The 24,443-nt window shown below is 41.9% G+C and overlaps 1 protein-coding gene across 1 annotated transcript in view; it reads right to left on the bottom strand.

The window, feature by feature from the left end:
- The window catches only part of Smc3 (structural maintenance of chromosomes 3), a 31,450-nt gene extending 30,895 nt beyond the window's left edge, over positions 1 to 555 (bottom strand). The window contains exon 1 of the mRNA XM_047553482.1: positions 418 to 555. Coding sequence (XP_047409438.1) covers positions 418 to 432 — 15 coding nt within the window. The 5' untranslated portion in view covers positions 433 to 555. The remainder of the gene's footprint in view (positions 1 to 417) is intronic.
- Between the last annotated feature and the right edge of the window lie 23,888 nt (positions 556 to 24,443).

Genomic DNA, 24,443 nt, shown 5'->3' with positions numbered 1-24,443 from the left:
CCACAGCAGGCCCCCCAGCCTACGCCCCCGGCGGCGGCCCCACGCGGCCCGAGCGGGGCCATCTCGGCAGCACACGACCGCACAGCCTGTGGCGCCCGCCGCCCCCGCCGCGGCCCGCCAGCTGCGGACAGCTCACGTCCAGCGCCGCCCCGACAGGCCCGGCCCCTTTCCAGCTGCGCGACGGCCGCCCCTCCACACCTCCGGGAGATCCTGCCTCCCACAGCGCCCCGCGGGGAAGCCGGGCTGCAGAGAGGCGCCCCAATTCTCAGCGGCCCTCGTAGCCCGGCGCTGGAGGGTCAGGGTACCTCTGTTCCCCACCGGGAGAGGGGCGAGGCCGCGGGGCCAGCGGCGACACCCCCGCCTCAGAGAGCGGTCCTCACCGGCCCGTGAGGGGTGGAAGGGACGCGTAGGCCTTACCTGCTTTATGTACATGGCTCCGCGCCCCTACCCGGGGAGAGGTTCTTCCCCCCAAAGCAGCAACTGCGAGGCTGCAGGGTCAGGTGGGGAGCCTACAAGACCCCTCCCCCAAAGCGCCTCTCGCTCCCCTCCAGCCAAACAAAATGGCGGCGCCCTCAGAGGCGGAGCCCGCGCCTCGGGCGAAACCACTCCCAAAATCCCACAGAGCGTAGGGGGAGTCAGGTTCAAGCCTGCTCTCTCTTTTTGGAAAAAAACAGTATTATACGACACTCTTAAGTGACTATCACTTAATTTTGAAGTTTGAATCTGGGTATTTCCTGTACCTTAATTGGAAGTTTCATTCCAAGGAGTCTTCATCGGAGTTTGCCCTATACTCCCTCCGTTCGCGTAACCAATGGTCGCGTCCCCAAGGTGGGTAAGGGTTCGGCGCCAAAGCCAAGTGTGAGATTCCGAGGGCCAATAGCAGAGCGCGTTGGTGGTCACGTGGTCCCGGGCTGTTTAAAAATGCGGACCGACGAAGCCCAAACCAGCCCTTCAACGTAGTGAGTGCTGGTGGAGGCTGGAATTCTGTGTGGGGAATTTCTGCTGTTTCATTATTCTTTCAGACGCTAGTATCTCCCACAGGTCCCGAGACACCCCCACGCAGGATTGCCCCTAAACGACTGGCCAGCGCTAGAAAATTTGTTTCATTAATGGGGAGCTGTTACTGCTTTGCCTTGTACTATAAATCTAGGAAGAACCTGTATAGTCACAACAGAAAGATTTAAGTTAAAAGCTTTTTTTTTTTTTTTTTTAAACAGCCTGAAAGATACTAAGTACTAGTGAAGATCCTAAGTGTCGCTGGTACGAATCAGTCTTGATAGAAAAACATGACTTCTTTAGAAATTGGATTTCTGGACAGCTCTAAACATGCTGGAAAGAGGAAAACAAACAAAAAACAGAAAAACCTACCCCTGTAGTAAAAACTACCCAAGTTGTTCTTGACCACCCGTTCGGTTGCTTGAGGCAGTTCTGGCCTACTTTTATTTCTAGATTGAACTATTATTAGCTTCCATCTCTGTTAACGACCTTAAAGTATCTCCCTTGGACTCTTTTATTTGAAGCTTACATCAAATCCTTTCCAGCTTTTGGCAAAGAACATACAAAACTGAAGCAACCTGTGTAAACATTTCATTTTGTCTCTTAACCCTGTCAGTTTGTGGGATTTTAGGCATGTTAAAAGTTTTAAACCTCCAATTCCTAGTGTTTAAAATGAGGGTGAAACCACCAAAACATTTGTGATGATTTTCATAGTAATGGAATTTTTATTTACTTCTGTAGGTTTTTCCCTTTTTAAACAATATTAATTAGCTTATATAATCTATAAAGGCAGGAAAAAGGGTGAAACGTAAGATATCAAAAGTTGATTTCGAGAATTTAATGCTATTGTCTTCTTTATATTTATGGATTTATTGTTTCTCTGGGTGAGAATGTACATCTGTCAAAAACAAATGAGGAGCCAGAGTTCCATCCAAGGCTTGGTTTTTGTTTCCTGAGGAAGAAAATTTAGTCAGAGGTGAAAAACCAAGCAAGATAATTTTATTATAAGTGAAAGTGAGGCTCAAGCAAATAACACTCTGAAGAGAGAAACAGTAGGTTGTTATCCAAGCAGAGAACTACTAAAGAAACTTAATGCTACATCCTCCAAGTTGGGTAGGGGAGTTTTTGATGCCATTTGGTCCTTTCTGGAACTGTCATGGCAGTCATCCTGTTCAAGGAAGCTTCCACTACAAGTCAGTCCTTTGTTAATGCTGATTTTGGGGGTCAATGACCAGGCAAACTATATCTTAGTGTGCCTCAACTACTAAAGAAATTGCCCTTTTGATTTACATTGAGAAGCCTATGGCTATAAATCCCAACTTTACAATGATCCATAGACGGTGTCAGGAGTTGGTCCCATCGCTCTTTCCCTCTTGACATATTCCTTAATTGGCTCCCTTTATTTCAATGTGTTTATCCTCTACATTAGTACACCTGCTATTTTCCTACAAGTTACTTGATTATTCCAAAGTCTTAAAGACAATTTACAGAAACCCCATGACCCTGGTATGTTATTAGTTCACATTCCACTGCTCCTTACTAACAACTATCTAACAAATCCAAAAAGGAGGAACTTTACTTTGTTCCTGCCTTTTCTTCCTGGATTTAATTTACAGACAGTGGTAGATATTTAGGAATGAAAAGTACACAGAAGCCAAGTACTTACCAAAGGGCCTGGCTCATATATGCCTGCTACTGATTAATCTTACAGGAGAATACCAAGCGATAAAAAAAATTGAAAGAGTGCAGGAAATGGAAAATCATTTTGTAACATTTTGTAATCAGAATATAGGCAATGTATAGCTAGCTGTACATTGAGAAGGAAAAAAAAAACTATAGATACATGCAATGATGTGGGTAAATCTCCAGAATATTATACTGAATTAAAGAAGTCTTATCCAAGTGAAATTATTCTGTATTTCCTTATAGGGGGCTCTAGAATCAAATATGTGACAGAAAAAAAATCAGAAAAATGATCATTTCAGGGAGGCTAAGAGGGAACTGGGAAGGAAAATAAGGGAATTTTCTGGAGGTGATAATAATGTTCTGTATTATTATAGGGGTTTGAGTTCTAAGGTTATGCATGTATCAAAACTCAGTATCTATTCACCTAAGAATGTTGTATTTTAGGCTGGGATTGTAGCTCAGTGATAGAGCGCTTTCCTAGCATGTGCGAGGCACTGGGTTCAATCCTCAGCACCACATATAAATAAAATAAAGGTATTGTGTCCATCTACAATTAAAAAATGCATATATATTAAAACTTTTTTTTGCATTTCAGCTTGGTGACTGACCTCTATAATCCCAGATACTCAGGAGGCTAAGGCAGGAGGGTCACAAATTCAAGGCCAGCCTGAGCAACTTGGGGAAACCCTGTCTCAAAATAAAAAATAAAAAGAAAAAGGGCTGGAGAATGTAGCTCAGAGGTAGAGCACTGCTAGATTCAATCCCCAGTACTGGGGTTTGGGGCGGGGTGAATTTTGCATTTCATTGTATGTGAATTTTACATCAAAAGAAATAATTGACTATGAAATTCCAGTTAGTGATATGAATGCTGATGTATTCTGGGGGAAGCATGCAGTCCTGATGTCTACAACTTTGGAAGTAGGCCTAAAAATAGATGAATTAATGGATTGTGTGAAGCCCTGGGTTCAATTCTCAGCGATGCATATAAATAAATAAAATGTTCATTGACATCTAAAAAAATACTTTCAAAAATCCAGTCCTAGCCATTTTAACTATAGGCCTTTCTTTTATGTGGGCATGTGTGTCTGTAGCATGCACCTTGGTATGGGATTGCAGTGTCATATTCTAATTCTACATTTAACTTTTCAAGAAATTGTCAAACCAGTCTCCAAAGGAGTTGCATCAATTTATATTCACACTGTGATGAATGAGTGATGAGGGTTTCCGTTCTGTGCCATCCTTACCAAAACTTGCTATTGGGCTTTTTAATTTTAGTCGTCTTCCTGGGTGTGAAATGGTAATGTCACTGTGCTTTTGATTTTATTTCCCTTACGATAAACTACACTGAACATCTTTGTGTCCAATTCTCATTTGTATTGTTTGTTTGTAGACACTTATCAGATGCCTTGCTCAATTTTTATTTAGTTTATCTTTTCTTGTTTTATTTAGTTTATATTTTATTGGTTGAAAGATGCTTTCTATATTCTGATACTAGACTCTTATCAGATACTTGGTTTGCAAATATTTTCTCCCATTTTTGTGAGTTATCTTTATTTTCTTGATAATGTCCTTTGAAGCGCGTGAGTTTTTGTTTTTCCTTGTTATGGCGGCCTGGCTCATGCTAGCCAAGTACTCTACCACCAAGCTGCATCTCAACCGTCAAGTACATATACTTTTAATATTAACATCACCTAGTTGATCTTTGATTGCTTGTGGTTGTGGTGTCATATCAAAAAACGATTACCTAACATCTTGTCCAGTTTTTGTAACTCATAACTATGAAGGAAAGGTTTCACTTGCCCACTTACTGCCTGGAAAACACTTCTACCAGTGACCCCCAACACACCCCTCAGTTCATTCAGCCTTTGCTCGATTGTCACCTATTTTAGTTAGCTTTTGCATTGCTGTGACAAAAATACCCACAAGATCAACTTAGAGGAGGAAAAGTTTATTTGAGGCTCACAGTTCAGAGGTCTCAGCCCATAAGGCAGCTGACTCCATTTATTTGGCCCAAGGTAAGGTAGCATGTCATTTGGGAAGGGCCCAGTAGAAGAAAGCTGCTCTGCTCATGGGAATGTTAGGAAGTAGAAAGAGTGAGGGATGAAGGGGCCAAAAAGATGCATCTTCTGGGGCAATGCCTCCAGTGACCTAGTCATGCTCCACGGGCCTACAGTTAACCCCAGTCAGTCCACACTAGAATGGGTTGATTTGGTTGCAGGTCTCATACTACAATTATTTTACCTCTGAATATTTTTGCATTAGCACAAGCTTTTGGGGACATCTCAGATCAAAACCATAACATCTCCTTACCTATATTTTTAAAAGTCATGTTTATTTCTATGTCTATAAGCACCATTATTTTCAATAGACGCTATTGTAATAAATAAAATATAAACATTTCTTCAGATGGGTAACAGATGCCAGGTACGGTCCCTCGTAGAATCAACTATTTGCTAAAGCAGGCTAAAGCAGGAGATCAATTGAGCCCAAGAGTTGGAGACCAACCCAACCAACATGGTGAGACTTCCTCTCAAAAAACAAACCAAGAGAAAACACACACACATAAAAGGGTAATAGATGCCACAATAAAAAGTGGTAATACTGTTCATAATAAATAGCATTTAGTCGTTGTATACTTTGTCAGGGTTTAGAAAAGTGTCTGCTGGATGAAGCATTAATGCCAAAAGGAAGAGGAAGATTCCATGGAAGGTTTTGATGTTTAAAATGAGTCTTTAAAGTTGAAAGAGATCCCCTACACCAAAATGTGAAGAAGAAATGTTTAGCTTTCTTGATAGCTGCTGCAGAGATTCAAGGATTATGTTGAATAGAAGTCACTCTAGTCAGAATGGCAATTATCAAGAATACAAGCAACAATAGGTGTCGGCGAGGTGTGGGGAAAAAGGCACACTCGTACATTGCAGGTGGGACAGCAAATTGGAGTAACCACTGTGGAAAGCAGTATGGAGATTCCTTAGAAAACTTGGAATGAAATCACCATTTGACCCAGCTGTCCCACTCCTTGGTTTATACCCAAAAGACTTAAAATCTGCATACTACAGTGATGCAACTTCATCAATGTTTATAGTAGCTCAATTCACAATAGCTAAACTGTGGAACCAACCTAGATGCCCTTTAATAGACGAATGAATAAAGAAGCTATAGTACATATACACACATAGGGGAATATTACTTAACCTTAAAGAAGAATGAAATTATGGCATTTGCAGGTAAATGGATGGAATTGGAGAATATGCTAAGCGAAATAAGCCCATCCCAAAAAACCAAAGGCCAGATGTTTTCTCTGTAGTATATGTGGATGCTGATCCATAATGGGGGTGGGCAAGGGAAGAATGGAGGGACTTTAGATTGGGCAGAGGGAGTGAGGGAAGGGGAGAGGGTGTTGGGATGGGAAAGATGGTGGAATGAGATAGACATATATGATTGCACGAATGTGTAACTCTGCATCGTGTACAACCAGAGGAATGAGTAGTTGTGCCCCATTTGTGTACAATGAATCAAAACGCATTCTGCTGTTATGTATAACTACTTAGAACAAATAAAAGATAAATAAAAAAAAGAAAATTTAACAATTCCAAAAAAATCTTTAACTGAATAATTTAAAAATATTAGTTAAATTAGGGAAGCAGATTTTTATAATAATTTTTAACTTAATTTATAGGTGTTACCTGGGAGTTCTCAACCACTGAGTCACATCCCCAACCTTTTTTTTTTTTTTTTTTTCCCTTTTTTTTTTGGTTCAAGTTATTGAACCAGGGGTACTTTACCATTGAGTCACTTTTTTACATTTAATTAGAGACAGGGTCTTGCTGAGTTGCTTAGGGCCTCACTAAATTGCTGAGGCTGGCTTTGAACTTGCCTCCTGAGCCACTGGTATTAAGGTATGTGCTACCGGCCCGGTTTCAGTAGACTTTTCTTAACCAGAAAAAGACATACTTTTGCTAATAAATAGCAGTAGCAAAACAACTGATGACTATGGAAGTAATTCCAAAGAAATTAAACCCAGAGTTTTCAGTAGTTTTACTTATAAGCCTGATTCTTCATGCGTTGAGTTCAGTTTTGCAGTCATACTTGATACTGAAGTGCTAGAACTCTAGAGTTAGTTGCAGTGATGTATTAGCTAATAAAACTATTGATCTTAGGTAGCATTTACATAGCAACTAAAATAAATAAACCCAAATCATGTGTGGTAGCACACACCTGGAATTCTGGGGATGTAATGCAGTGGTAGAGAGCCCCTGGGTTAAATCCCCAGTAAAACACACACACACACACACACACACACACACACACACACACACCAAAAAAATAAAACCCTTAAAACCTAAAAAAAAACACTTTGAAAGAAAGAATATTGGATTTAAAAAATTGATAGAGATGTTCAATATTTCACATATAAACAGTAACTTGTGTCTCATTAATTAACCCTTTAGGTTGCTAAAATTTTGAAAAAGACATAAGTGCAAGACTGTATCAGAGATCTTGGAAGTTATGAGTGCATCCATGGCAAAGAAGTAGCTCCAGTATCATTTTTTTGTAGTTGGACAGATTTATTAACTAGCTAGTGAATTGGTAGATTAACTCACAAATACAGCTAGCAAAGCATTTTTCATTGCAAGTCATTGAATACATGCATAGTGCTAACATGACGTTTAATTTGGTATGTGATTTGAACATGGTGAATATATGAGGAAGAATTTTTCAGTTTCGTTGACAAGCACAAACTCTGAGCTGTGTAAAACTATATAAATAATTGCATCATAAAGGAATGTGATTTGATCTTAAATGCGTTGGAGGAATATACTCTAGAGTGCAGCTTCATTGACAGAAAAACATTCTAAAGTTATTACCCAGATTAAGGAGCTAGAATGAAAATGTAAATCAACACATTGCTTCCTTAATCAAGAAAGTTTTGGGTTGGGGAGATAGTTCAGTCAGTAGAGTTCTTGCCTTGCAAGCCCAAGGCCCTGGATTCGGTCCCCAGCACCCAAAAAAAAAAAAAAAAGTTTTGCCAAAAAATTGTCAGCTGAACTAAACAGTTACATAGTAAAAAATAGTTAATTATGCAAAAGCTAATGCATTAAATTTGAGATTATTCTCTTTAGTAGGTGATAATATGGAAACTGATCATAAACATGTGTTGTTGCATGCTGAGTTATAATCCTTACTAAAGGGAAAAGTTCTGTCAGGAATGTTTGACTACAAGACAAACTCTTAGTGTTTCTAGAAAGTAAAAACTCCAACTTTATGAGGTCCCAACCTTTTATAAATGCAGTTTGGACAAGAGACATATTTATTTATGTGATTTTTTGACATTTTAGTGATCATATTTTTAAACAAGAAAGAATGCAATATGGTTTTCAATGGCAGATAAAATTGAAGGAGAAAAATAAAAATGAGAAACTTGGAAGAGAAGTTTCTATAGTCTGTTATAAAATGCCCCATAACTTAGTAACAATTACCAATGAAGTGGTGAGGCTCTTGATTGCAACTGTAAAATGTTATGACCAAATGCCTTGCGGATTTGAGAGAACTGTTTAAATTTATTTACATCAAAAGAAGATCCATATTCCATTGCTACATTGAAAGATAACTTCACTTAACTATAACTTTATAGGACAGATTGTTAGAATGGGCAATTGACAGAGAATCAAAGATAAATTTTGAAAACAGGTATTCGTTTGCTCTATTTTGGATAAAAATGAAAGACAAAAAATCTGAACTCCCTAAAATTGCCTAAAATCTCTTCTTTCATTCCACAAATCTCAGTGAAGTTGCTTTCTCCTGTATGTTACTAAACAAAACATAGAACTTTCACTAACACTTACCAACTCTTACAGAAACAGTTCCAACACCCATTGTACCCTGCAAATAGCATTGTAGTCCATTCCACTGGGATTAGGTAGGTTAACAATCACATGAGTTTTTCAACCATTAAAACCCCTCAATACAGATATATGTTGCACTCAAAATGGGAAAACACTGTTTTACTCATAACTTTTCATTTAGTTGTGATTGCAGAACAGCAAAAAGTTATAATAGCAAGTCTGTTCATTACATGCTATGCACATTCAATAAACATGTACAGATTTGCAAAAATGATTTATTTTTCATGAGGTTATGTTTATTCTTAATATATTTTTTGAAATGTAAATTTATCTGTTGAATCTTACAGTAAAAAATTTGTTTTTTTGGCTGGGTGCAGTGGCCAAAGCACTGTAATCCCAAGCACTGGAGAGACTGAGGCAGGAGGATCACAAGTTCAAAGTCAGCCTCAGCAATTTAGCGAGGCCCTAAGCAACTTAGCGAGACCCTGTCTCAAAATAAAAAATAAAAAGGACTGGGGATGTGGTTCAGTGGTTTAGTGGCCCTGGGTTCAATCCCTGGTACGAAAAATAAAGAAAAAAGAAAAAGTGGTTCAGTGGTAGAGTGCTTGCCTGGCATGCACCAGGCCTTGGGTTCAATCCCAAGTTAAAAAAAAATGTTTCTTAAAAATTTTATATGCCTTTGTGTTTTAATGTAACTTATTAATAATTCATTTTGATCATACAAATGGGTTGGATTGCGATTGTTTAAAATTTTTTTTGAATTTTTTTTATTGTAAACAAATGGGATACATGTTGTTTTTCTGTTTGTACATGGAGTAAAGGCATACCATTTATGTAATCATAAATTTACATAGGGTAATGTTGTTTGATTCATTCTGTTATTTTTTTCCCTTCCCCCCCACCCCTCCCACCCCTCTTTTCCCTCTATACAGTCCCTCCTTCCTCCATTCTTGCCCCACTCCCACCCCCCATTATGTGTCATCATCCGCTTATCAGTGAGATCATTCGTCCTTTGGTTTTTTGAGATTGGCTTATCTCACTTAGCATTGTGTAAAATTTTTTGAAAACTGGTTCTTTATGGGTCAGTTTGAGAAGTATTGCTTGATACTTCAACTGGAAACAATTGATTGATTTGTTGACTTTGTATTTGATAATAATTTTGAATTGTATTAAGTCCAATGAGTTAACAACAAAAAAGAATTAAAATAAATAAAATGATGAGGGGGTACATTTTCAACATCTGCTGGACAAATGGGTTGTTCTGAGTATCACTTTTTCATCTTTTCCACTAGAGGGCAGTGGATAAGTACTTATAATTGTGGATGTTATCATAAAGCCTAACTAGCTTTTAAGCCAAGAGACTGAAGTATGCAGGAAAAAATAAAAAATACAGCAAGACCAATTACCCAGTGAACATTCATTGAACACCAATACCATCCTATGCTGCATTAAGATTCAATAAAGGGTTCAAAATTCAATGACTGTGTATTGGTAGCTAAAATCCAAGATGGTAGGTGAAAAATAGCAAGATGGTAGGTGAATAAACAGCTGTGTATAATGAAAAAAGTCTTGGAGATTGGTTGCACAATAATGTGAATGTACTTAACACTATCGAACTGTACATTTTTAAATGGTTAAATAACAATGAATCCCACTATTGTGTCTAATTATAATGCACCAATTAAAAAAGGAAGAAAATTGGAACCCAAAACAAACAAAAGGTTAAGATGGTAAATTTTATGTCTACTTTATTATTTAAGAAAAAAAATGAGTGACATTCTTGAGGTCAGAAGCCTGGAGTGGGCAGGAACTCGCTACATTGGCAGCTCAGTTCACAGACATGGAAAGGAGAGGTCACAGGTCAGTATATCACAGGGGCCTTTGAATCTTTGCTCTGGGGATACATGCACATACATACACACGCTTTTATTCTGGTTGTCCCTGCAAATCTTAGCTTGTAGCTCTACTCCTGTTTTTCCCGGAAAACATAGGGAGCCCCTTTCAATTACTTATCATTCATTCAACATTTACTGAGCATCTCCTCTATTCCAAACACTTTGTAAATTGCTGGGGTACAGATGTGAAGGAGACAGACAGCTTTGCCCTCAAGGTGTTTAGAGAACATAAATCTTTCTGGTTAAGACCTTGAAGGTCCTGGGAACTATTTTTATTTCAAGTCGGCATCTCCTTCAATCATTGACAAGTAGGCCGTGGGGATTTGTTGTCTCTTAAGTGTTCTCTTGAAATGGTAGGAAGACAAGGAGGGAAAAGGGAGAGTAACCGAACCACAGAGAGATTCAATTGCCTTGACAACAAGATCAGAGGAAACGGTCAAGCCTTCACAGTGCTAGGGCTGGACTCTGAGCCTTGGCCAAGTGTTCATTCAATGTCACCTTTGACTTTGACAGAACTTCACTGAAGTGAGTCTGAAATCCAAAGGAAGAGGGGCCCACGCACTGAGGAACTCATCCCACGTCTACCCCGGCCTTGTTCCCGTTCTGCAGGAACACAGGATGTCCACATTCCAAAGCTGTTGGAGACTGCTGGAGGTCGTGTGGGGTCATGGGCAAGAGTTTGGCTTAAGAATCCAATAAGCCTCAGTTAAAACTCAGACTTGGCCTCAGAGCAGCTGTGTGACCTTGCACAATATAAGTACGTCTGACTCAGTTTCCCCATTTGTAAAGTGGGAATAACAATACTGGTAGTAACTACTGGGTGCTATGAATATGGAAGTGCATAAGGCTTGTGAAGTTCTTAGCAAAGTACCTGAGTTCTTAGCACAGGCAATCAAAACACAATTAACATTGGCTTGAAGACAAAGGCTGGAGCTCAGTGATCACTTCAGCCAACTTCTTCATTCAATAGGTGAGAGAACTGAGGTTCAGCAGCCCAGGAAGAGTGGAGAGATAATAAATTATGGATTAGACCTAATTTTGAATACTGGCTCTTCCCTGTGGATTTTAGAAAGTCCACTTAATCTGTGAATTGTAAAAATAAGATTGTTCTGAGAACTAAGTGACACGATTATGTTAAGCCCTGGCACCAGAGCCCGGAGAATAGAAGTTGTCCAGGATAAGACATTCCTTTGCTGCTTCTTTTTTTGATTGTTCAAGGTCATACTGGTTCTAACCTTAAAAATGCAGCCCTGAGGCACTTCCTGCCGCCTTTCTTGATGCAGCTTGGGAATCAGGCAGATCTCAATTCACATCTAGTTCCTGACCTTGGGCAAGTTACTTAACTTCTTTCTGCTGCAGTTAACTAGTCTGTAAAAATGAGGATAATAATAGTAACTATCTCCAGGAGTTAGCATGAGGATTATCCTCTTTTGAAGTATACCATGAATGTTTATTATGTCCAGCAACTATGACTCTAATCGAGTAGATAAGTAGCAATGTATTCATTCATTCTTTCTTTCTTTCTTTCATTCATGTGTTTGCTTATTGGTGTGCTAGGTTGTTGTCAGGGCTGGGATTCATAGAATTAGACTACGTTTCTATTCTCCAGTTCCTTACAGACTAGAAGGGACTTTCGATGTGGCCACAGGACTGTGGGTCAAGAGTTGAGGAGAGGCTGGGTAGCCAGCAGTGAAGAGTACATCTGAGCCAGACAGTCCAAATTTGATCTCACCCTGTGATCTCATACAAAAATACTTAATGTCACGGGTGTCTCTGTACAATAATGATTACCATAGTACTTTGTTCATGGGGCTACTATGAAAGTTTGCAGATATGAAAGGACTTAAAACAAGGCTTGGTGTATAGTAAGTACTCTGTGCAGATTTATTCAATTAATAAAAATATATGTACAAATGATATTGGTAGCATTCAGAGGAGAGAATGACTAGGGAGGAGGAAATAGAGAAAACCATGAAAAATTCAGTGCAGTTCCTGTACCTCACAGCCCCCTGGATTTCCCTCAAAACATTTTCACCAGCCAAACCTGGACTGTGGAGAGCTCTGTTGAAGACTCACCAAGGGCAGATAAAGAAACTCAGGCCAGAGATAGAAAGTGGCTTGCCAGGTGAGGAGAACAGAGTAATAACTCCCAAATATGTCTACTTCCTAATCACTGGAATCTGCAAATACATGACCTTACATAGCAAGAAAATTTGCTGATGTAACAGGAATTTTGAGAAGGGAAAGTATCACAGATTCCCTTTGGTAGGCCCAAAATAATCACAAAGGTCCTTGAGAGGGACAGAAGTTGACAGGAGAATTGGAGAAACAGTGGCATCCGTTGCCAGAGGTTGGAGTGATGTGGGCCAATAAGCCCAGGAATGTGTGTGTGGCCAGAGCCTCTGCTCTCCCCACATCCCCTTCCCCCATGGGTACCCTTGCTTTGATCTGAGCCCACATTTCCTGCTATTTGTCCCAGGAACCAAATTTGCTACTTTTCAGCTTTGATAAAATGCCCTCCTCCCCACTCTGCCTTCAGAGACAAAGTTGGAGAGCCTCGCCCTCAGAAACGGAAGCCAGGACTGTAAACAGAAAATGAGTGGTACTAGCTATCTGTGGAAATCTTCTCCGGAAAGAACTCACCCTTGGCAAGATTTGTGAACAAGGCTGATGAGATTTGGGAAATGTAGCCAGTAGTAGATAAGCAGTAATCTAATTAAAGATCACAGGTCCTCTGTGAGGCAAGACCTGCTGGCTGGCATGGAAAATTGGCAAAAGACTGTTTTATCTAGAGCTGTCTCCAGAACCAGACTGGGCAGAAGAGGCCTGTTATGGTTTGGGTCTGGAATATCCCCCAAAGGCTCATGTGTTGACGGCTTGGTCCCCAATGCAATAATGTTCAGAGATGAGGCCTTTGGGAAGTGATTGGATCATGAGGACTCTGACTCCATCAATGGAAGAATCTACTGATGAGTTCATAGCTGAATGGGCGCTTGGGAAGCGGTGGGAACAGCAGGAAGTGGGGCCTAGTTGAAAAGAGTGGGTCCTTTCTCTCTGGTTGCTTATCAGCTGCCTTGAAATGAGCATCTTTGTTCCACAACACACCCTGCCATGAAGTTCTGCTTCACCGTGGGTGCAGAACCAACAGCCAAGTGACTATGGACTAAAACCTCTGAAACTGTGAGTCAAAACAAATCTTTCCTCCTTTAAGTTGGGTTTTCTCAGATACTTTGTCACAGCAAAGAAAAACTGTCTAACACAAAGTCTTAGGAGGCTCAGAGACCAAATCTACATATAGTCCTCCCTTGGTATCCACAGGGGATTGGTTCCAAGCCTCCTGTGGAATCAAAATCCATAGATGATCCAGTCCCCTATATAAAATGACACACTATTTGCATGTAGCCTACATACATCCTTCCACACACTTAAAATCCCCACTAGATCACTTATAATATCTAACAGAACATAAATGTTAGGTAGTTGTTATACTATTTGGTTTAGGAAATAATGAAATAATGACAAAAAACAGTTGGTAGACATTCAGTTTAATCACAAATTTAAAAAAATTTTTTCTATCTGTGATTGGCTTGAATACCTGAATGTGGAACCACCCAATACAGAGAGGACTGACTATATTTGGACAGAAACTATACCACAGTGAAGAAGAGAAAGTGATCAAGCTACTGCTGCTGAAGAGAAAAGAAAATGACAAAATCCAGGGTCTGTGTTATTGTTTGGATGTGAGATGTCACCCGAAAACTCATGTGTGAGACAATACAAGAAGGTTAAGAGAAGAAATGATTGGGTTATGAGAGCCTTAACCCAATCAGTGAATTAATCCCCTGAGAGGATTAACTGGGTGGTAACTGAAGGCATGTAGGGTGTAGCTGGAGGAGGTGGGTCATTGAGGGTATGCCTTTGGGTATATATTTTGTATCTCGTGAGTGAAGTCTCTGTTTCCTGATCATGTCCTAAGCTGCTTTTTTCTGCCACACTCTTCCGTCATGATGTTTGCCTCACCTCGAGCCCCTAGGAATGGTGCCAGCCTTCTATGGACCAATATCTCTGAAACACTGAGCTCCAAAATAAACTTTTCCTCCTCAAATTTTTCTTGTCAGGTCTTTTAGTCACAGCAGTGAAATATCTGACCAAAACAGTTGGCCTGTGATCAGAATAATGGACATGGCCAGGGTGGGGACATAAACTGGTGGGAAGTGTTTGGAAGGTTGTTGGTATGGACCAACAAGTCTCCTTCAGGAGCTTTATTGTAGTGGAGTAATTATAAAAGATGCTCAGCTGCTAAGATGTTCATTTGAGTACTGTTTATATGAGTGAAACTGCTCAATAATATTGAACCAGTTATATAAACAATATGGCCATATGGTGGGTCACTATTCCATTTTTTCTTTCTCAAAAATTATGCTGTGGAAAATTTAAAGATTTGAGATGATGTTAATACATACTTGTAAATAAATATATTAGGTTCAGCATGGGAACAGGATCCCATTTTTGTTTTTTTTTTAATAAAAAATTTAAAGGCCTGGAAAGAAAAATGCTACCAATAGTTATCTCTGGCTGATAGATTGTGGGAGGTTTAGATTTCCTCCAAAAGTCTTATAAAATATTTTATTTTTCTTTGTTTCCATACAGGGGATCAAGCTCAGCTATACTTCATCACTGAGTTATAGCCCCAGCCCCAACTACCTTTTATTTTGAGACACCATCTCACTAAGTGGCCCAGGCTGGCCTTGAACTTGAGATCCCACTTCCTTAGCCTCCAGAATTGCTGGGATAATAGGCATGCCCTCATTGCACCCTGCTTATTTTCCATTTTTGTAACTAGCATGATGTATTATTACCTTTGCAAATGAAAATTATCTATCAAAATAATTAAAAGGAGAGAGAACATGCTGCTGCTACAGTAATTTTCCTGCTGCTGAACTGAAGGAATTGCCTTAGAAACTAACACATTCACTTCCTATTCCATTATTCCCATTCTTGTTGGTTAATTAGAACAAATTGGTCCCTGGGGACCTGATTAGACCCGGGGAGCTGGTGACTTAACACAGTACCAGACCCAGGGGCCATACTGGTAGGCTCTGGCTACCCTGGCTTATTTCCTGCTGGTTGCCTTCTCTCCAGCTCCCAGTTGGGCACTGGAAATAAGCTTCTGTAAATACCATAACTGGATAATCCAATCATGTGATAACCTAGGACACTGGGATGAATATTGGTTTCCATTGCTCAGGTTGACTGGAAAGAGTGACGTGTGGCCAGACTCACGACCCATGCTACTCCCCGCAGTACTTGGCATGGACAAGACATTTGGTCAGTGTGGGATGAATTAATCCAGGGCAACAGGAAATCAGCCAGCTAATTCCCGTGCCTGTGCAGAGAGCTGGAAGAAATGGCTTCTGTCCTGCCCATAGGTACCCTTTGTTTATTTATGCAAATTTGCTAGAATGTGTGTGTATGTATATAATAGATTCCATACACACTTATAAAGCATATATATATATATATATATATAGGTGTGTGTGTGTGTGTGCACGCACTGTGCCCTGTTATCTGAAATGACTAAAGGGAAAATGGCGAGAAGGAACAACTAGTGAGAGTCTGCAGGTTAGCACTCTGTTCTTCCAATATCTATTCATCCAAATATACAACTTGCTGAATGTATACTGTGAGCCATGCCTTGTACTGGGTGCCAGAAAGAATGAACAGATAAATCAGAAATTTTTAAAAAAATCATACAATAAAACTGTTTTTCTTTTGGTGTATAGTTCTAATACATTTTTGACAGGTACAGATTCATGTAAATAGCACCACCATCAGGTTACAGAACAAAGTGTGAGAATTTTAATTTCCAATTGGCTGTCGAGGAGATTGAGACCCAGCCATACTGATTGATGCCCCAAAGCCAAACAGACCATATTGACACAGATGACAGAGAGCATTGGGTTTTGCTGCAGAGTCAGCGAGAAAAGTTGAGAAAAGGTCCAGTATAGGTCACTTGAAGTGAAACTTTTCTCTTCTTCGTGGAGGGCACACTTCTGAGCACCAGGGAAGTTTACTCTGCAGACTTTGAGAAAGGCTTCCTGGAATTTAGAATTTAGCTAGGTCCACGAGTTTGCCCTCTCTATTTAATTGCCCAGTGTCAAGGTACATGGCTAGTCTGGAATAGTGGATTTTAACCAAGAAGTATTTTGATTCACTTTCTTTAAAAATACATATGCAATCTTTTGCCAGTAATTCTTGGTCATTTTCAGGACTGTTGATTCAGGTATTAAAAATGAAATAGAGTGGTTTTCTGGCCCTTCTCTTGGAAAAAGCCTTCTTGCCTGTCCTTACCCAAATCTGCATTTAACTGAATGAGTTTGAGTTCTCTAATTGATGACCCAAACACCCTATAGTCTTTACCCCATTTGGTCCATGACAGGTACCATACTATGGCAGGGCTAATCCAAGGCCTCCAGGAGAAGGCCAAACTTGCCTTCCTGGTGCAGAAGGAAATTCTTCTCAAAGTTCCCAACAGGTATCTAAGTGATACAGTGCCTGCCTAGCATGTAGGAGGCCCTGGGTTTAATACCCAGCATGGGGTTGGGGGGAAGGTTCCCAGCAGGACCCCAAAGGTCCACCAACCTGGAGCAAGTATCATGAATGCATTCCTTCCAAAGCACTTGGAGTTCCCACTCTAGCCTTATTAGACTGAAAGGGATTTTAGAAGGTATCTACTCCTTCTCCAGTCTCCACACATCCTGTCCTCATGGTAGGAATTTCTGATCTCAGTTGGGAACACACCTATAACCAGGCACACCCTCCCAGAGGCAGCCCACTCAGTGGTTACACAACATGAATGCTTAGAAAGATCTTCCTGATATTAAATGACACTGGTGGACCAGTGATGTCCACCCACTGTTCCTACTGCTGGAGTGTTCAACAGACTTTCCAAATGGCACTTATAACATCAGCAAAATGGAAGCATCAGAAAACATGAAAAAAGGACATTGATGATTAGTAGTTATTAAAAAAAATTACTTCGGAAAAAAATCAGATTGTTACTATGCTTCCTTATACTTCTTTTTAGGATTTAGATAATTTCATTTTATATCTAGGAAGGTAAGAGTGGGGCAAGAGATACTATAACCTTTAGCATTTGAAGATTCCTAAAGATCTTGATCAAGCTCTGATCATCTTAGATTCTGCTTCTCTGCTTCTACCCAAGGGAAGTCTCCTCACCAGACAGTCCCTCAACTCTTTGATGACTCCCTTGCCTCTTAGGCTCAACCTTTGGTCATTTTGTCAGCCTCCAGATGCCCTTTCTGAGTAAATGGAAGAGGTTTGGGGTTTCCCCCAAAGACACACAATCCCCTTGTATTTGTCTTTCTACTCAGCATCCTGATCCTTGTGCCAAGGATAAGAACATCCAATGAGTAGAGGCCCATGAGGAGCCCCCAGGGTGGGTGACTCCTCCTTACCATATGGCTGAGCTTGAACATCTGCCCAACTGTCCCCATCAGCCTTACATCTCCAGCCTAGAGGGATGGAGATGGTCCTTTGGTCTCCTGACCTGGCCCTGGGATAACCAGGGTCTCCCACCAGGCTCTCTGTAGCAGGGTTGTGGAAAGATGCCAAAGTTAGGACTGGAGTCTTTTGGTCTATAGGATAAGGGTAGAGGAAGGGCTGACTAAGCCTCCTGAGCTATCCAAGGGTCATAATCGTTGTGGTATTTATTACTAAACAACATGACACAAGTAAAGGCTTTGGAGAACAGGGGACCCTAAATGGAACAGGAAGTGGTCACTGTGATTCAACCTTAGAGCTTTTCCTTGAGTGTCATCTGTCAAGAGTGACACAGCCTGTGGGGAAAGTCACTATGCTGAGGTGGGGGTGGGTCGGTGGGGGTGTGGGTTGGCGGGGGTGAGCTGGGCAGTGAAATCAGAAAAGCAAGCAGCTTTCTGTCACAGTGGTGTCTTGGGGGCACTGGAGCCAGCATCTGTCTCGGTCATGGAGAGGTACGGTCCCCAGGAGGCAACATCTCTGCCTTCTTGAATCAGACCCTATTTGCTGGAGCTACATTTGGACAGTTTACTTTACTTCTCTAAACTTTTATTTCCTTGTGGATATCCTGGGACTACTAATGGAGTCTACTAATAGGGTTCTTGTGAAAATCAAATAAGATGTTATATACACATTACTTAGAAGGTATAAGGTAGTTGGCAATAAACAATGGATGTTGTTATTTTGTTTATTATAATCAGAGACTCTCAAATGTGGAACGTTCAGCCTAAATCATCCATTTTCAGGAAAAGAAATCTGAAATGTCACGAGGAGCAGGATGTCTCCCAGGGCTCACATAACTGAACAGAGACACAGCCATTTCTAGAACATGGGTCTCAACTTCTCAAGCCCTTTCTTTCTTTCTCTTCCTGTTCCCCTCCCCTGCCTTCATCATTGTCTGCCAGTCACTGGAGTCTTGTAATGAGCCAACTATTGTGAGTGTGAGATCAGCTAATTCTCATATAAGGTGAGCAAAATTACCATCTTCCAGAGGCCACATCATCCAGAATGCTTCCATTCACCTTTTCAACAATACTCTTTAACACTGTGTCTCCAACCCTCTCCCAGGACCCCAGTCTCTCCCAAACACCATCTACAGCCTGATCTAGCAGGTATTCCCAAGACCATCACCAAACAACGCAAACGTGGGGAAGGAGTTAGTGTCTTTTGAGCAGAGAAGGATCTTTCAAATCATAAAATATATATATATATATATATATATATATATATAAAGTACTTTAATAATAAACATAAAGTAATAAAAGCCATCTTTTTTTTTTCTATTTCTTTTACACCAGGCTCCCTTCTAAGTGCCTTACATGGAACACCTTTAAATATGCATCTTACAATACTCTCAGGAAGGAGAATTCCACAGCTTCTGTCCCTCTGTTTTCCCTGGCTTTCCAGTAGCTCAGCCAAGGCAGTATTAGCTTCTACCCTTAGACGGGGTTCAGTCATAGGTTGGGGGAAAGGACTGGAGGTGGGCAAATACCCAGGTACATGGAGGGGTCAACAGTCAAACACATTCAGTGTGGTTTTAAACATATTCCTGAGGGAGGACCTGCGGCCTGGTTTGTGTCTGATTCTCCCAGTTTCAGTGTCAACAGAAGGGCATTTAGCCATGTCTGTGGTGTCCAGTCCGAAATCTTTAGGGGACATTCTCCTCTTGGCTCCTCTACCTGCACTAGACTCTGAGTTCTGGTCACACGCCACTTCCTCCCTTGACCCTTGACCTTGTCTCTGCCTAACAAGCTCTGTTGCAAGTTTCCGCCATAAACTGGCTGTGTCATATAGCTGGGCATCTGCACAGCCTCCTCCCTGTTTGGAAGGCCCCCTTCACTCCTACCTGCTGTCTGCAGATATCCATGGAGAACTAAATAAATTCTCCACTCAGGTCTGTCTCCCCAGATGAAACTGTGAGTCTCTCAAAGTATGAACTGGGATTTAGTTTTGTTTTTTGGTTTTTTTTAAGATTTATTTACAAATAGGCTGTACACCTGAACTATAGTTTGTCAACTTATTTTTTTAAAATTTGCATTAAAATACTTGTCTTGATTAATAAGGTTTTTTTGCCCCCCTCCCCCAATACCCACCAGAGGGCTTTGAATCTGAAGCAAGTGTCTCACTCTGGTCCCTGCCTGCTCCTTTGCAATCTAAGAGCCCAGCATACGACCTGGAAGTGTATTGGCTCAGCTGTCACAGTTAAGTGAATGACACCAGACTGGGAATCCAGAGCTCTGGATTCCAAGCTCTGTGGCTCAACTGTGTAATCCAAGCAAACCCCATAACTGCTGCAGGCCTCCATTTTCCCCTCTGAAAAATGCACAGATTATATGGATTGCCTGGCAGGTTTTCCCTGCAAACACTCAGCAAACATTCACAGATAAAGTTATGGATCAGAGAGCTGGACACAACCGGGTTCCTTGTCCTGGAGGTGCTCACATCTGCAGGAAATCAGGAACTCTTGGAGCCCTAGGTATGTTCCCTGTCACACAGCATGCCTGGGGCTATGGTGAGGTTTAAATGAAAGAAGGCAATCATTGTACACTGTATTACTCCAAATCTTCTCAAAACTGGAATGCGGACTTGCTTGTATACTTTTTATAAACCACTTGACAAAAGTACTAACACACACTCTGATGCTGGGTTGTTGAAGAGCAGCTAGGTGCCATGATTTCAAACCTACCTGGGCACTTACGAGCTATGTGTCCTTGGGTAAGTTACTGAACCTCTCTGAGCCTCCATTTCCTCCTCTGCTAAGTGGGAATGTCAGCCAAGATCTCTCCTACCTACTCCCATCATTGAGAAGGTTACAGGAGATTGCAGTGCAAGCACACTGAATGCTGAAAACCACCTGCCCACGGCGCCCTGTGAGGAGTCCTGCCTCCTGAGGTTTTGTGTGTGCTGCTTCCCTACTCTCCATCCCTCTCTGGGGAAAAGGAACAGAAGCTACTTCTAACTACTGTGGAAAGTGATTCCCGTCAGGGTAACTTCTGATGGATATCAAAGCCGTAAAGTTAAAGGAGTAAGGAGGAACTCGGGAGCTGGAAGCCAGGAAGGCCTGGGGGTGGGAGAGCCTTTCTGAGTCATTGAAATCACATTCAAAGCACAATGTCCTGCACAGTGCTTTCAAAAGTCCCAGCCTCCCCTCATTTGGCTATTTCTCACAGAAACTTGGGGTTAAAGCAATTCACATTGCTCAGACCTCAGTTTTCTTCTTCACAAAATGAAAAAGGTGGACAATTAGGCTCCCGAGCCACTGGAGTCTTTTGAGTTCTCATGGTGCTTGGGAAGGTGTGGGTTGGGGGAGGATGATTTCATTTCTCCTTCCCCCATCAGATGCCCTCTCTGCCCTGGTCAGTTCCTTCCCACACTACTGGCCTAAACATCCAGTGCATGGTCCGGGGGCAGGCCCAGGGCAGATTTAGGGCCATATGCTCTGCCCAGCTTGCCTATCCAAACCCTAGACAAGGCTGGGGGCATTGCCTGTCTGCCCCACCTGGCTAAGCCCAGGTGCCCATGGCACAATTGCTGTCATGGGAATGTAACCAGGGCAGTTCACACAGCACTCCCTGCTCAGGGTGGGACCCCTTCCTTAGCCAGGTGATTGGAATCACACACTGCAAAATATTAATTATCATTGCTCCTAAAACCCCATCAGTGGCTGGCAGCCCTGCCCAGGAAGTCCAAATAATCAGCATCACTGACTTTTTAGTCACCCAGTGGGGAACCGGGTCACCTGACTGTCCAGCTGCTCCAAGAGGGCCAGTCCTAAGGCAGAGTCACTTCCTGGAACTTAGCCAGCGACGTGTCCATGCAAGGAGGCTGGTGGGGGCTGAGTCGGGGTGGGGGACATGTCAGGGAGGAGAAGGGAAGAATATGGAACTCTGGAAGAAGAAAGATGAAAAGACTTGCTAGCTAGATCCCTTTAAATGGCTCTCTTTGATACCAGAAAGTTGACACAACTCTGTTTTATGGAGGAGGTTGAGAAATGTAAGAAAATTGCCCCAAGTCCCAAGCCAGCAAAAGGCAATGCTAGGGCACTTTCCACTACACTAATGGCAGGTAATTTCACAGGCAGGAAAAACCACCCCAGCCTAATCAGAGGTTGAGCGTATTGGGAATGTGAGAAAGTAGTGGGCAGACCATGTTGTCAGGGTTACAGTGGAACTACTGGCTCTTATGCTCCTGGTGGCATGGAAGTCCCCCCTCAAAACACAAGGAGGTGTGAGCATCCAGGCGGGTCATGCCCCTGACCTGCATCAGAACTGAGGGACAGTACCTAGGAGCAAGTGCTTAAACCATGTGCGTTAAGCCTCAATGGGTATTTCAGAGAAGCATTCTAGAATCTAAAAATCTTTTTTGAAAAAATGCTCATAATGTATAAATACATACTACCTCTCCCCATCAAATCCCACAGTATGTTTTATAGCTGATAAGAGTGATGATTACAAAGAATCTGTAATAATATAAGGAAATGCATATGCTATTTGGTAGGGTACCCACTGTGTATATGGGACTAATCACAGCTGTTCAAAAGGGGGGCAGGTTATAACTAAAGAACCAAAACTGACCCATAACTGATATATAGAAAACAGATCAGCCAGAAACACCACTGTATTGACAGTGGTTTTACTGAGTATCTGACACTATGCTAAGCACTTTTTTTTAAAGTCTTCCCTGAGGTGGACATTGTTATTGTCTCTATTTTAAAAGACTCACAGGTGTTAGGGCATGTCCTTGATATTGAGTTGTTGGCTCTCCAGGACCCAAAGCACCCTGTCCAGGGTACAGGACTTCTCTGGTGCTTAAGCTTAGAGGAAGGGAGCCCCCACCTCCTACCACTCAGGACCAGGGGCAAATCTGTACCCTCTAGCTTTTGGCCATGGAGTTGGCATATGACCAGGGCTTAATCAGTCAGATGTGCCTCCTTGAGGCCTGGGCTTCTGGGCCTATTTGTTGTGCTATTTAGCTGCAGCACAGCAACCTCCTGACTACACCCTTTTGGGTCAAATGATGGCTTTGTATCTCCTTCTGCTCTGGGTCTCCATGGTTGCCTTAATTTCTGCCCCTTTCTCAAGTCAATCCCCTCTTGGACCTCTGCCAATTCTACTACAGTGGATTCCCTTCTTTGTTTAAGATGGTCGGGGTCTATTTTTGGACTTGGTCACTGAGAGCATTATCAGCTCTCTCCAGTATTCCAGAGCAACAGCGAAAACAGGATTCCTTTTTCTTTTTTTAATTGTGGTGCTGGAGATTGAACCCAGGGCCTTGTGTTTGACAGGCAAGCACTCTACCAACTGAGCTACATCCCCAGCCGGAAAGCAGGATTCCTATCCAAATCTGTCCATCAGACCTCGGGCATTTAACCAGTCCTCGAAGTTGCCCATTCTTCCCCGAAAGTATGATTAGCATTTCCTGAACTTCTAGAAAACAAACCGGAAATATTTTCTTGAAAATATTCCCAGAAGTTAGTGACCCCCCCATCCATCCTCCTGCTGTGGGAACCTGGAAAGTCATTTTGTGAAGAGCCGGAAGCCGGGGGCAAAACCCAAGCCAGGGAGGAGTCAGCCCCGGCCTCCAGTGAGTCGGGTGCAGATTGACCCCGGGAGGAGAGACACAGAGGCAGGTCAACCTCCCTGGCACTTCCTGGCTAGTGCCAGAGAACTGACTCAGCACAAGCCCTCCTTCCCCAGGAGCCCTCCTTGACCTGTGGAGTCTGGGAGAGGAAGAGCTGTTTAGACCCCTTGCATGTCCCTCTGCTATGCCTGGTGGTGACAGTTTGTCTACGTATCTGCCCCCATGCAACTACAAACTTTTAGAGAACAAGGACTAGGTCTTTTCCACCTGAGTCTGTGATGCCTGGGACATAAATGTAATTAGAGTGAATGAGCAAGTGAATGAATGAAGGGCTGTCCCCTTCCCAGCCAAGCAATGTGCAACCATAAACCCTGGGACTTCTCCAAGACCTCTTGGCAAGTAGAGCAGCAGTGGGCTTTGGAGTTGATCAACCTTGCTTATAACCCTGGTTCTGTTGCCTATAAGCAAATTCCTCCTTGACCTCTGCAAACCTCAGTTTCCTCATCTGCAGGGTGGTGTAGTTTTTAACTCTCTTACAATCGATAGAGAAGGTGTGAAAATGGCTGGCACAGAGTAGGCACTCAGTACAGCCTCGCTTGCTGCCTTCTTCTCCCAACACTCTTTAACTCAATTCCTTCTTCCTGCCCCTCAGCTGCGTAAAATGTCCCACAGTAGGGAAAAGTTAAGTCAACTATAGCATATCGACGTAATAAAAATGGTAGGCATTCAATAAAAATAGTTAAACCTGTGTTTATGATGGCCTAGAATATTTTCATGTGAAGAAGAGACTAAATTATTCATACAGTATGACCTCAGTCAAGTCAAACAAGTATGCACACACATGCTTGTAGGTGTAACTGATCATTTGTGGAAGAATACA

The sequence above is a fragment of the Sciurus carolinensis genome, chromosome 5 (genome assembly GCF_902686445.1).
Source record: "Sciurus carolinensis chromosome 5, mSciCar1.2, whole genome shotgun sequence".
Classification (NCBI taxonomy): Eukaryota; Metazoa; Chordata; class Mammalia; order Rodentia; family Sciuridae; genus Sciurus; species Sciurus carolinensis.
Note: the sequence above shows the minus strand (reverse complement) of the source record. Positions and strands in the feature narration are given on the sequence as shown.